General features: G+C 43.0%; 1 protein-coding gene across 9 annotated transcripts in view; it reads left to right on the forward strand.

Moving 5' to 3' along the window:
* The window catches only part of SMOC1 (SPARC related modular calcium binding 1), a 132,663-nt gene that overhangs the window by 112,767 nt on the left and 5,437 nt on the right, over positions 1–14,459 (forward strand). For all 9 annotated transcript variants that reach the window (XM_065064433.1, XM_065064426.1, XM_065064427.1 and 6 more), the window contains one exon: positions 8,023–8,270. In XM_065064433.1, the coding sequence (XP_064920505.1) occupies positions 8,023–8,270 (248 nt within the window). The remainder of the gene's footprint in view (positions 1–8,022; positions 8,271–14,459) is intronic.

Here is a 14,459-nt window from a genome sequence, read left to right on the forward strand (position 1 = left end):
CCCAGTTGCAAGGGGAAAAAAGAAATCTTTTAGCAGGCTGTCCTTTGTACAGTGAAAGATTGCTACCACCCAGATACTGCCCACAGCCATGATTAAAGTCAGGAAACTGCCCTGGTATAAACTTCCATGTACATCAGCCTAGGCTAAGCTCATTGCCTAAAGAGCATGTGTCAAGCTTTTCTATCCCACCATGCCATGATGGGACCATTTATCTAAAACCAAACCAAACCAAAAAAAAAAAAAAGAAAAAGGAATTTTTGGTACTTATATAAAAATCCAATCAGTACCACTTTCATTTCATATGAGTCTGCGCAGTTGGGAAGCTGTGTCTCTGCAATGACTCCTGCTTTCCAAGTTTCCTAAGGGGATGAATATCCCGAGTCCTCTCTTCAGGAATATCTGAAATTGTCTGGGTAATCTAACTTGACTTTGACACTGGAAATGAAAGCTCTTTTCCAAGACAAAGGGATACTTTACAAATAGGGTCAATCATGGGGCTAATTCATTTCCAGTCTTAACAACTGCCAAAGTAACAGGTGCTTATCCTGCATCTCCCTGGCCCAGGTTTGCTGAGAAGGTCATGTTGTAAAGAAAAGCTGGAGATCTGGCTATGTGATTTTTCTTAATGTCAGTCATGCCAATTTTAATGTCTTAATGTCAGTTTTCTTACTGGTGAGGCAAGCTTCACTTACTGCAGGCTCTAATCCATCTTTGCCATAATGATGGCGGAACAGGTTCTGTATTTAAACACACTTATTTCCTCTGTAGCCTCCCTCTTTTTGTTCCTTTACAGTGTTCAGCATTTCATCCTCCTGGGCTTTTATTTTACGGTTTGAACAAATGCATCCAATGATCTAAGGTAAATTTTTAAGTATCACCAGCAAAGCCTATGCCTGTTGCAGAGGGCAGGCCAGGCAAACAGCAAGCCGTACCCCCATGTCACTTGGCCCCATATATTGTCTTATGTATTTTCATTGATCAGAGAAGCAACAAGTAGGAATTTTAGGGAAGGGAGGAAGTATTCCTCTTCATCTGTGGCAGCAGAGAGAGTATACTGGCATGCAATATACATCTTTAGTATCAGCATTAAAATATGGGACCAAATGCAGAGATGAGCCTTTCCAAAGTGCCAAGGGCTGAAAAAGAGTAACAGTACAAGTCTTAAGGAGCTCTGCCTTCCGTAGGATGTTAACAGAAAGAAAAAAAGGTTGAAAGATGATTTTGTATAGTCTGAGTATCTCCATAGGGACAAAAGCTCTGCAGGCTCTTTAGTCTAGCAAGGAAGAACGTGATTAGCTGAATATAAACAAACTTGTGATCAAAATTTCTTTAAAGCAAGGGCAATACTGAGGCAGAATGAAGTCATGAGGGAGGTGACAGATTCCCTCTCTCTAAGGCTTTCATCTTAGGCCTGATGCTTTTCAGAAGGACTTGCTTTAGTCAAACCCGAGTTAGGGTCCTAAGAGTAATTTGATTCATGTTCTGTGAGTATAATATACAGGAAATCAGATTAGATGAGCCTGCAGCCTTTAGTCTGAATCTGGATATGAGGAGTGAAAACTTCTTGCATTTGCTGAGACTCTTCAGTGCTTTACCTATTTATACTGCAAAACTGTGACTTCGCAATTAATGTATGTATTAGCTTTCTGGGGGGAGATGGGGTGCAAGCATGGGGAGAAATTATGAAGAAATGCTACATCAAGCTGTGCTAAACTGCACACTTTATGCTTGGCACACACAAAACCAATCTAGTAGTAGCAAAGTGAGGCTGTACAACTTGGATTGCTGCAGGCCATGTAAGTAAAACCTGATAAGACTTTTTTTTTTATTGGGCATGCTTAAAACAACCTTGTAATCCCTTATAGGTCTTGTCTCGTTTAAGCAAGTTCAAAGCTATTGACTTTAATTGAGTTACTCTTGCTTTACAATAATGTAAATGAGATGAGAACTTCCCTTCCTTGTGGCCTTGGTTTATATTACAGCTAAATAGCCAAGTAGACTTCATTTAGACTTTTGAAACAGAAAATCTCTGGTAAAATTCATTCTTAATTTTAAGTTTATGTGATAACTCCAAGGCACATCTTGTTACTGTATGTTTTCAAAGTAATTAAGGGAGCGCTTGTAGGAAATGGGTTTATTAACCAGTGTTTGGTATCCTTTTTGAAAAGACGCATAGCTGAAATAGTTCACGTGTAAATCTTATATAATAGGAGCAGCACTTTCTAAAATTTAGACTCCACTTTAGTACATTGTAGTCTGTTTTCTAATTCAGACATACTCTTATTACATGGGGCCTAAACTAAAAGAGAACAAGGGGGATTGCGGCCTGTGTTTCCCTGATTGGAAAAACTCTCTTCAGTCCTTGCCAAATTAGAAATTAATTTTAGTTGCCAAAATATGTGCACTATGGCTTCCTGCTTTATCAGCAAAAACATTAATGCCATGTGGAATTTTTGTTTAAAAGGGCAGCTTACAACAGCTACCCTTGTCATGTAACACTGCAGCTGCATCCCTTCATTTTAAGTTGCCAATGGTTCCCCATGTAATAGCCCTAAAAAGTACTCCAGAAAATTGCCCCCGAGGTTCCCTTTCAGCTCTAGTTGAGCAGTTTGAAGCAGACAAGCACAGCTCAGCACATCTCTAGGGTGTTCTGAAGCCAAGCCATGTTTTATTAAAGATTGACACTTTCAAACAGTGCAAGGAAGTTAATGCCCAAGCCCTAGTGCATTTCAATTGAAGTTAGATACCACCTTCTCTTTGTGCTCCTCTGGAAATTCTAACCTAATTAAAGATATGGCAGCGTTTGTATAAGAGGAGGATCTTTGAACAGTCAATGAGCAGTGAAAGGAGATGATTTTTAAACGTTCTAAATGATTTATCCCACAATCTTCAGAAAAGTTGTGTTCAGAATAGTGTTTAATACACAACTTGGCTGGAGAAGAAGAAGAAATTGGGCCTGTAATAGGAGGTTAATTTAAATTTTAACTGTAGAGGAATTACGCATGCCTTGTAGCAAATTTGGGCTGTGTAGTACCCTTTTGTTTAGTCTGAACACAGCTTAGTTTTTTATTGAGTCTTTGGCTACGGGAAAGGGAGAATAATTAAACAAATACACCATCCGTTTGCAATTCCATTAGAGTAATCCTCTTTGATTCAAGACATGTTCCACCGCTACAGCTTTTGACTTCAGAACAGAAAACCACAAAGAACAACAAAAGGAGAGTAAGAAGTGGAAGCAGAGCAAGAACAATTCTGAATTTTACTTCAGTTTGTTAAACTCTTATTGTTTTCCACCACTCCCCAGGCACCTTGGTGAACATTGTGAATGCTGTCATGGGCATTGATGGACAGGGTCTGTTCTGTCATTTCTTTAGCTTTGCTCTCGTCTATCCTTTGTTCAGGGACAGCACCAAGCAAGGTATACAGCCTTGCAAAATATTTTCAAGTCATAGAAACTTAAACTTCTGGAGACATCCTACTACAAACATACATTGTATGTTCCGAGTGGGAGCTGGACTAAATTTTTTCTACTCTGTTGCATCTGCTAGCAGCTTCTTGTCCATCAGTGTTCTCTCATCCTGGAATAGTTCCCTCTGGTTTACATTATCTGTTTATGGTCCTGTTAGGTGATGTTAGACTGGTCTTATTCCCCTTCTGTCCTTCTGCTTCAGCTGCTGTTGTTGCATTGTAAAGTTTGTATTACAAAATAATAGGTTTTCTAAAGGTCTTCAAACAGGTGAACATCTGCTGTGTACTTCAGAGGTTGCAGCCTTGCTTTCTGTCACAGCAGTATTTTGCACCAAGATTTTCTGTCACCGCTGCAGCACTGTGGGTCTGTGCAGTGGGATGCAGTGGAGCTGCAAGTGTGTGGGGAGCGAAGGATCAGCTTTGGTAGGAATGGACTTCAGTTTACTCAGTAAAATTTAGTTGGACATATTACGCTTTGATAGCACTGTTCTTTGGAGGGTAATGCGATTGCACGTGGTTTTCTATGTGAGTAATATCTGACATTTGCTGCTCTTGTATACTTTACCCTGTATACCTCCCCTTCTTCACTGCTCCTTCCCACTGAGTTAATTCCTCCTTTCTTGCAAGGGCCCTCAAGGGCTGGAAAGCATTACAGACTGCATGAAAAGTGCATATTCAAGCTGCCTATTTGGTATTTTGGCATATTCTGCTCTCTCTGCTCCAGAACTCACAGCAGCTGCAAAAGTACATGTCCATGTTTTTTTCATAGCCTCTTTGCCTGCACCCCAGTTACACCAGATGAAATGATGGTGTTCTTTGGAATTGTGTCTCAACTGGAAAACAGTATTGTTAGAAGTAACAGTACCTCCAAGCATAAACCACCTAAGAAAAAAGTATTCTCCTCCTGTCAGGGAGCTGATAGCAAATAATCCAGGAGAAGGAGCAAAACCCTACTTAGAGAAGACTAAGTGCTTGATGCCAACAAATTAGTAAGAAAGCTGAGAGCACAAGTTCCCTGTCCTGGGCTGTTAATGACAGATCACACTTCTCTTTATTGTTGGACTGTGGGTGGGCTTATGCTCCATAATGGAGCTAAATTTTGCTGGCTTATGTGAGGAAGCAATCCACCAATAGCAGGTTAGATTTAGAAAATCACCTTGCACAGAGTTCTTTGCTTCCCCAGCACTCATTCTTTAGGATTGATTGTTTTGCCATAGAGTGCTAAAGAGGAAGAATTTAAGTAAGCACAGCTGTGATATAGTCAACATGAGAAGACTGAGAAGGCTGCCTGCATTTTGGTAATGTCTGTCTTCACTAGGACTTACAAAGCTGCTACAGCACTGGAATGAGAGACTGGAATTCAGTGGGGGTTTGTGTGACAGGTGTTAGTGCAAGAGATGATGTTTTGCTGGGAGTTGAGAATGTATAGGGTAGCTTTGTTCCCTCTTGGTTTTTCTGATTCTGTTATGGTCTGAGTGAGTAGAGAGGCAGCTCAACAAATGAACTTTGCATCTAAGGGCTGATTTATTTCTCTTGCAACAGCAATGGAGAGGTAATTGAGGGAAAATCTCCTGGAACACTCCTGCAAACTCTGTGTTTACAGGACAATTAAAGCCCCCAGATTATTTCAGCTGACCTGGCAGGGATGGTTGTTGTCATGGCTCATCATCAAAGCTAGGTGGCTTAGCAGTGTTGTGAAGTTGCATCAATTCATGTTTCATGGATGGTGCATAGATGTCTTGCGTGGGCAGTCATCAAAGTCAAGATAGTTAGATACGGTGTTGTAACCTCAGCCTTCTTTACTGTATCATGTAATTTCATGAGCCAGGGAGATATAGCTGAACTGAGATGATGTGGCTGTGCTGGAATTCTGGATGATCATAAGAAAGGGCAGGCAACCAACTCAGGAACTGTAGTCCTGCTAAGCCAGCCAACAATAAGTGGTAAAAACTCAGAAATAGCTGTATCTTCCTTCATCCTACAATCACAGCAGTTAAATTAATTCCCTTTAGCTCCATTAGCATGCTGCAGTTTTCAGCATGAGCTCTCAGCATGTTTGTAATGGCAAAGATTGATGTATCGTCACCTCATGAGTCAATGTATTTGTATTAGCCTGTGGATTTCCCTGATTTTCTTGATGGACGTCCTGAAGAGAGCTATATTGCCTCTCTTGGTAACTCATAAGAGTTCCTTCTTGGTATGCCTCTGCAAAAGAGGGACTTCCAAGTCCTGCTTCTGAGTGTCTCTTCAGCAGGTAGAGAGAAGCTTGTGGTTCTACCTGTTGTCTTTCTGCTGTTGGTTCTAAGATGCTCTGCTATTTTCTCCATTTCTGCCCCTCCAGTTGTGAGCCTTCAGGAAACAAAGGGCACACCAAGCTGCAGATGGGAGTAACCTCATATGCAAAAGCTCAGGTTTTATTCCTCTATCCCAGCAAAAGCAGAATATTGTTCCTTGAAATACAGAATTTCCCTGTGGCTGTTGGAAACCTGCTATTCTTCAAACGATAGCCAGCTCATTTCCAAAAGGGAGAGAAGCCAATGCCTGTGTTCATAAATGTCATAAAAACAAGCCACAGGATGTGTTTTTATTCTCTCCTGTCATCTTGGTCTTCACATACAGTTTCAAGGCTCTGAAAAATCCAGGCACTTCCTTCGTTTCCTGGAGAGATTTTTGCAATTTCTGCATGTCCATAGGTGGCTCCAGGGGCTTGCCTTGAATTTTGGCTCCCAAAACTAAGCCAGACTTATTCCCAACCTTTTCTTTCTCCTCCACAGTGTTTGTCCCACTGTACACTGACCAGCTGCTGTGACTGAATGCCAGGCTGCTTCTCAACTAAGAATTAAATTATGAAGGAGATAGCTTCAAGTAAAACCTAGGGAAAAATGTGCCGTTTGTTTGCCTCTCCCTACTGTTTGTGTTTACTTGTTGCGAGCATCCAGATGTCTCTGTGTAGGAGCTTTCTTTCTAAATCGTATTATCATTTGTAAAAGCTATCAGAGAAGGCTGATGGTGATCTCTGTTTTCAACCTAAGCTCCAGTGCTTGCTTTCTGCATATTGCAGACTCCCCTTCACTAGTGATTTAAATTACCATGGTGGTAGGGTGGGGTTTGTATTTTTCAGGCTCTGCAGCTTCATTTTAGAGGCAAAACTGGTCATACCGTAAGGTAAAAATAATTTTCTCCCTTCCAGTTTCCAACAAAAACATTTTCAGTGACCATTTAAATATATATCCTACCAGTTTCTGAAACAAGGTTGGTGACAGTCTTAGAGTGCATTTTACAAGGTACCTGAGTTCATATTTCCCTATCAGCTAGAATGCCCCAAGCTCACATCAGAATCTGTCTGCCTGCAGCATCCAACTGTCCCCTCTCTCCTTGCTCAATAAGGAATTTAGGCAGTAGCTGGAGATATCTCCTGGAATAAGTCAGAGAAACCAGTGCCAGTGTAGCCTGTCTGACTACCTATTCACTAATTTCCATGCACTGAAATGCTTTATTTGTGGGAGGAAAAAGGCTCAAGTCTTAGCATCATTTTAGATTTCTCTGCTGGCATGCTCGTCACATGGAAAAAAGATGGACTAGCTTAGTGCAATTCTTAAAGAATTCTTATTAAAAGAGAGTTTCTTCCTTGGTTCTTGGTATCAGTGAAGAATAATCCCTTTCCTACTGCTGCTGCAGAGCACCAAACACCACTTAAATGGTATGACATAACACTACCTATTCAGCGATGGCTTTATGTTGAATTGCAGCATTCTCTATTTGTGCATCTTAAGCTGTTGCTTTTCCTCCCCCTCTCTGATATTGTTTCTTGTTGGGCACAGAAAGAAAATGTGATTCAAATAATGTCAAACTTGTAATATCCCAATGAGTATGAAATGAAGCAAACTGAAGTTGCCAGTTCCATATTATTGCTTTCCATGGATTTGTGGTGCTTGTCTGCTGTGAAATTCTTATGTATGAATCAACCATGTAAAAAGCATTAAATATGCTGAAAATACAGCACAGGAGTTCAGATTGTATAAATAGATACAGGAAGAATGTTGCATCTTGCCAAGGACATTTTCAAATAACGAATGTGTCTTGCGTTACATGAATTTGTTCTTTTTCTGAAGTCCCAATGTTGAAGTCCCAACGTTGCTATCACAGAAACCACCATGACAGCTGACACTCATGGCTCTCCTGCTGGTAACTTGAAGGGGAGCCCAAGGGTCAAAAGGACCATGGAGATTGCCTCTTGCCCTCTACAGGGGATCGTTCTGGGATTAGGCAGAGTTTCAGCAACTGATGTGAGGAGAACCAGAGCTACTGAGCCTATCAGTCTCCAGAAATCTTTGGCACCAGTTGTTAATGCTAAATGAGATGTTTAGAACAAGTTCATCTCTCTCAAAAGAGCCCAGCTAGAAGGAGGAGATTGTGTGTCCTGCATATTTTGCCTCCTTTAAAAGTGGCTTAGTGCATGTCTGACTAGGTGAGCAGCTCTGGCTCCTCAGCACGTGCTTGACGGTGTTGGTGAGAGCAGCCCCTTGTTGGGGACTTGTGCTTCCTCCGTTCCAGGTTCTCTGAGCCAGACCCCAGCCACACGCTGGAGGAGCGAGTGGTACACTGGTACTTCAGCCAGCTGGACAACAACAGCAGCAATGACATCAACAAGCGGGAGCTTAAGCCTTTCAAGCGTTACGTAAAGAAGAAAGCCAAGCCCAAGAAATGTGCCCGACGTTTTACTGACTACTGTGACCTCAACAAGGACAAGTCAATCTCGCTTCAGGAGCTGAAAGGGTGCTTGGGAGTCGGCAAGGAAGGAGGTGAGTGCCTTTTCTTCCCCACTGCATGAACATGAAAGACTGACATGGATTTACAGCAAACTCAGGAATCAGTTTCCTCCCAGTTGATTCAAAAGTGCCACAGTTTGTGTGAGAAAATGAGTGGGATTCATACCCCGCCGTGCAAATGTAGTTCGTTATTTGTGTTATGGTTCTGTCTTGTAGCACTTATCATGGACCTTTGTGCTAAGCACTATACAGAAACAGGGCAAAAAGATGAGCTTGCCCACAACCCTGCTTGTACTGTAGAAGTCCTTGGAAACCGTAGTTCAGATCAGGTCCCTTCTGAATAATACACTTCTAACAATATTCTATTGTTTCAGCCATGTAGGCTGCATGATGTATGAGCCAGCACAGACCCAGTCCTTCCCCAAAGACCCTGTTGACTAACAGAAATAATATTTATTTTAGATGCTAAATCCAGCATGCAGGAAAGTGGATGATGCAAAGAGAACAACTCAGAAAGAAAGTGCAGGATTGACCTTTTTCAGAGTGAAATTGCACTTAAAGATTGAGGGAGAAATAAGGCATATGAATAACATTTTCCTTTCTGTTTAGTGCCTGAGCAACCAACCCATCCTCCTTACTTTTCTTCCTCTTTCATCTTCACTTCATCTTCTGTCGGGACCTAGACCAAGATAATATTTTTGGAAATTTTACAAATTGAAACTGTTCAACCCGAATTCAATAATTGATCAGTCATTCTTTACTGTGGGCAGACTTGCTTGGCAGGAGAAAGCAAACAGGGAGATTCCAGGGGACTAATTTCCTGTGCAGGTGTTTTGGCTGTGCAGACCGCTCTTGTTATAACCATCGTGCCAGTTGGGAAGGGTGTGTAGGTTCTTTCTCCAGGCTTAACTTTTTTTAGTTCTTTCCTCAGGTTTAGTATGAGTGGGAAGGGAGTCAGTGCATCTGGATGTTGGGAAGTTGCCTTTTCTAGGCACTTTGCAAACATCTTAGTTATCATAATAAGACTATAGCATTACTTGTCAGCTGTGAGAAGCATTTAGCTTCCCTAGCTCAGTGGAAGTTTTTTTTTATGTCATTGGTACCTTACTGAGGAATGACATACAAAAATAGAAACCCTCTTCCTTAATTTTATTACTTTCCCCATAAGATGAATATGCCAAATAAGTTTTATTGCCGCTTGGCCTGGAATAAGACTTTCTGGAATCTGCTGCCTTGGCCAACCGACCATTCAAAATTTAGTTTACGGAAAGGAAAAAAAAAAAAAAAAAAAAAAAAAAAGAGAGAAGGAAGAAAATGTGAATCTTTGAGCCAACATGAAGGGGAAAGAAGGCAGCAAGACGTTGTTGTGAGTGTCTGATTGCCCAGTTATTTCCTGAGAACACAGCCTTAACCTCTCATGGTTTCTTCTGTTGTATGATGACAGGATTGTGTGCAGAAAGGGGCTCTGACCTGAGGGAGAGTCCTTTAGAGGTGCAGTAAGCGAGTTTGTGATGGATCTCTCTTGAGAAGTCATGAATTAGTGAGGTGGTAGATGATGATTGTTCTGTTTTCTATTCACAATAACTTCTAAATTAAGAAATAAGCAGTAGCTTACCCCTTCTCCAGCTTTCCCTTATCCTGATCATGGGTGCATGTAGTCAGTCAACTAGTCCATGTATTTGCTCTGCTTCTTTCTCTGTACCACAGCCTCCAAACTTCTGCTGGGGCTGAGGTCACTGTGGGTCCAAGCCAAGAGCTAGTTGGGAACCTCTTTGGCATGCTTTCAGTTGTAAACTCCCAGTCAGGTAAAACCAAAACTTCACGGAAATGCTTCTGTTTCAACAAAAGTTTTGTTGGAAAGGTTTTTCTGGTCCGGATTGGATGAGGAAGGGTTGGAGGGAGGCAAGGAAAGTCATCATTTCCCCTTGATGAATTTCACTACAAATGAGCTTGCCTCAGATGTTCCAAATCCTGGTGGGGTATCCAGCAGTCTAAAGACTAAAAGGAAGTAGGTCATCGTTCCAGGTAAGTGTGTCCCCTGCTAGGCACACTGAACACTTGTCCTGATTTTGAAACTAAAATTTAATACAGATTTTGTAGGGTTTAGGGTGCTGAGGAGGCTTCTGCAGTTTTGTCTGTGTTCTTTTTCATTGGTTGGTCTGGTTTTTTTTGTTTTGTTTGTTTGTTTTTGTTGGTTGCATGTTTTTGGGGTGTTGTTGGTTTGTTTGTTTGTTGTGGATTTTTTTGTGGTGGTGATGTTTTTTTTTTTTTTTTTGGGTGGCCAGTTCCATCCAAACATGGAAATAATGTCACTTGAAGGAAGCACAGGGTGTAGATAAATCAGTACTGTTATATGCCTCTTGGGCACTAGATAGTCTAAATGAATAAGATTTTTGTGGGAGAATTCAGCTGGGTTATTCATATGGACGAACCTCAGCAGGTTCTTGATGCCTGTGGTAATATGTAGGTGCTGCCAGCCAATGGTTCTTCAATGTGGAAGATAGCTGTCCAGTCTGCCAGTAACCCTTCCACTTTTCCATCTTTATGATGACCCAGAAAGTTGATGGGAAGTTGGCTGGGTCTGGTGGCCAGTTTGCACAGCTCTTGCACCTCTGCTTAAACCAGATGTGTTTCCATCAGGGGCAACTCAGATGGAAAAATGCCATTCCTGGGTCTCAGAATGGAGTAGTCACAGAGAGCCAGCCTTTGAGGGCTTGTGGAAGCCTGCAAATGGTGTTTTAAACAGGGGCAGAACAGGCAGAGAGGGCTTGTAGGTCAGGGTACACCAGGAGCAGTCTTTGCCATCATTCAATCTAGGATTGTCTGTTTGAGGAATTGTGGAAGGAAAACAGACTGATTTACAGCCTGTTAAAAGTTAGCATTCATCAGTACAGTCTGCACAGCCTGAGTTAAGGGAGGAACCATCTGTGATCGAAGAATAAATTTAGCTCTATGCATTAGTCAAAAGGCAGGGTCCTTGAGAGGATATAGACATGCACTGTAAAGCTTTGCTGGAAAGTTACTGGACCCAAGATTAATTGGAGTTCACTGATCTCGGAGAGGAGGACTGCAGACCTGAGCAAGGCTTATACTAGTTGTGCTGGCTGCAAAATGCTGGACTGGAGTTTTACTTCTATATTCTTCCAAATTCAGAAGACAAAGTCAGCATTTTGTGCATGCCCAAAGAGGAGCTAAGGGATTAAGCAGCGAAGTGTCCCTCCGCCAGCTGACGGAAGTTTTCTTGTGCCAGTTCAGATCCTGTGATTGCTTTGCCATCCAAAAGTTTGTCAGATGGTAGGTGTTGGGTGCGTTTCACAGGCCATGAGGACTTCTGTGGTGGAACACAGCCACCTCCTGTGCCAACAGCCAGCTACCAAGAGCACAGTTCAGAAACAAGATCAACATGTCTCAATTAAAAGGAGGAGTGAAGAGAAGGGTGTGTGTGTAATTAAACAGCATGTCACTTTCTACTGGAGCTGAGCAAATACTACAGAAGAAGGAAAAATAATCATAGAATAGTTTGGGTTGGAAGGGACCTTTTAAAGGTCATCTAGTCCAACCCCCTTGCAATAAGCAGGGACATCTTCAACTAGATCATGTTGCTCAGAGTCCCATCCAGTCCAGCCTTGGATGTTTCCGGGGATGGGCCATCTACCACCTCCCTGGGAAACCTGTGCCAGTGTTTCACCAACCTCATAGTAAAAATGTTCTTCCTTATATGCAGTCTGAATCTTTCCTCCTTTACTCTAAAACCATTACTCCTTGTCCTGTCACTACAGCCCTGCTAAAAAAGAAGTCGGTCCCCATCTTTCTTTTAGGCTCCTTTTAAGTACTGAAAGATAATAAGATCTCCCTGGATCCTTCTCTTCTCCAGGCTGAACAACCCCAACTCTCTGTCTGTCCTCACAGCAGAGCTCTTCCAGCCCTCTGATCATTTTTGTGGCCTCCTCTAGCCCCTCTCCAACAGGTCCATGTGTTTCCTGTGCTGAGGGCTCCAGAGCTGGATGCAGGACTCCAGGTGGGGTCTCACCAGAATGGAGCAGAGGGGCAGAATCACCTCCTTTAACCTGCTGGCCATGCTCCTTTTGATGAAGCCCAAGATAGAATTGGCTTTCTGGGCTGCAAGCACACATTGCCAGCTCATGTTCAGCTTTTCATCCGGTAGTACCCTCAACAACTCCTCCTCAGGGCTGCTCTCAATCCTTTTGTCCCCCAGTCTGTACTGATACCAGGATTTGCCCCAACCCAGGGGCAGGACCCTGTACTTGGCATTGTTGAACCTCCTAAGGTTCACATGGGCACAGTTTTGAGCTTGTCCAGGTCCCTCTGGAAGGCATCTCATCCCTCACTCATGTCAACCACACCACTCAGCTTGGTGTCATCTGCAAACTCGGTGAGGGTGCACTTGATCCCACTATGTCATTGATGAAGATATGAAACAGTACTAGTCCCAATACAGACCACTGAGGGACACTATTTGTCACCAGTGTCCATCCAGACATTGATCCATTGACAACTACCCTCTGGATGTGACTATCCAACCAATTCCTTATCCACCAAACAGTCCACCCATCAAATCCGTATCTCTCCAATTTAGAGAGAAGGATGTTATAGAGAACTGTGTCAGAGGCCAGACAGGCAACGTCCATAGCCCTTCCTTCATCCATTGATGTAGTCACTCCATCATAGAAGGCCAATAGGTTGGTCAGGCAAGACTTGCCCTTAGTGAAGCTTTGCTGTCTGTGTTGAATCACTTCCCTATCCTTCATGTGCCTTAACATAGCTTCTAGGAGGACCTGTTCTATGATCTTTCCAGGCACAGAGGTGAGGCTGACAGGTCAGTAGTTCCCAGGGTCCTCCTGTCTACCCTTCTTAAAAAAAATTGAGTGCAATGTTTCCTTTTTTCCAGTCACCAGGGGCTTCATCTGACTGCCATGACTTCTCAAATGTGGAGAGTGGCTCGGCAACTGCATCTGCCAGTTCCCTTAGGACTCTGGGATGCATATTGTCAGGTCCCATATACTCATGTATATTCAGGTTCCTGTTGGCAAAAGAGCTCTGCTTTTTATACACGGGTGCAGAAATAAGTGAACAATGATGGTGCCTCTGATCTCGCCAGGGTAGACAGCTGATATGACCCTGGCGTAACTTACTGTGTTTATGCAGTTTCTCGTATCAACAATCCCTAAAGCCAACAGATTCTGCATTGCGATCCATTTGAAACTCAGCCACTGCCACCTTTCTTGCCCCATCTCTTTTCCTTTCCAGTGGTTCTACTTCTGTCCTGCAGCAGCCCAGTTTCCCATCTCCCGGGGCTGCCCCGGTCTCACTCCTGCTCTCCAAGCTCCTCAGCATCTTGCTTTTGCATGGAGCTACGTTTGCTTTATCTGCGAGAGTGAAAAGAACTTAATGTGGAAAGCAAGCTGTGCAATCAGGTCAGATACATACACAAATCAAAGATGAGTCTTAGATTGGGCTGCACTGGAGGGAGGCAACAGGCTTGCTGCCTCTGACTGGGAGCAGGAGTTCCCATTTCCAGCTAATCCCTCATCTGAAATCAGACCAAGCAGCTAGCAGGAAATGTAATGTGCTTTCTGGAGCTCCTGTAATCCCTGAGCTGTCTGTACCCAGTGCATGGTAGTAACAGGATTATTGTTGAGGTGAGAGCCCTTGTCGCGAGCTCCATCTGGTGTAGGGTTCGTGTGCCTGTATCTCACGATGCAGTCGCAGCTTTGCGGTCTGTTCCTGCCATTTGGCTGGATATGAGTTCAGATCTTTGATTTTAGATACCTGCTTGATTGTTTGGTCCACGCTAGAGATTTAGTAAACTTGGGCTACCTGTATTGCCTGCACCTTCACTTTTCTGCCTACTCCCCCCATGACATTACTACATGACATTATTTTGCTTGCTGTTAGCAGAAACTGTTTAGGGAAATTTCATTATACTACTTGCATCCTTCCTTTCTTACTCTTCATCCTTCCACAGTTTAGTTTAACCTTGTAATTGTTGCCTCTTGCCCACACAGAATCTATGGATTTTATGACGTTCAGGTACTACAACACCAGGTATTTAGCATCTCACATCTCAAGCTTATTGATCTGATTCTTGCATGTGAATCTTAAGGCGTGCTGGCAGGATTTCCTGTGTGCACGCACAGAAGAGCTCCTCTGAACCTGTCATCTGGCAGCAGGCAGCGGGGAGGCTCCTCTGTCATGCCAGGG

Source organism: Columba livia, chromosome 5 (assembly GCF_036013475.1).
Source record: "Columba livia isolate bColLiv1 breed racing homer chromosome 5, bColLiv1.pat.W.v2, whole genome shotgun sequence".
Lineage (NCBI taxonomy): Eukaryota > Metazoa > Chordata > Aves > Columbiformes > Columbidae > Columba > Columba livia.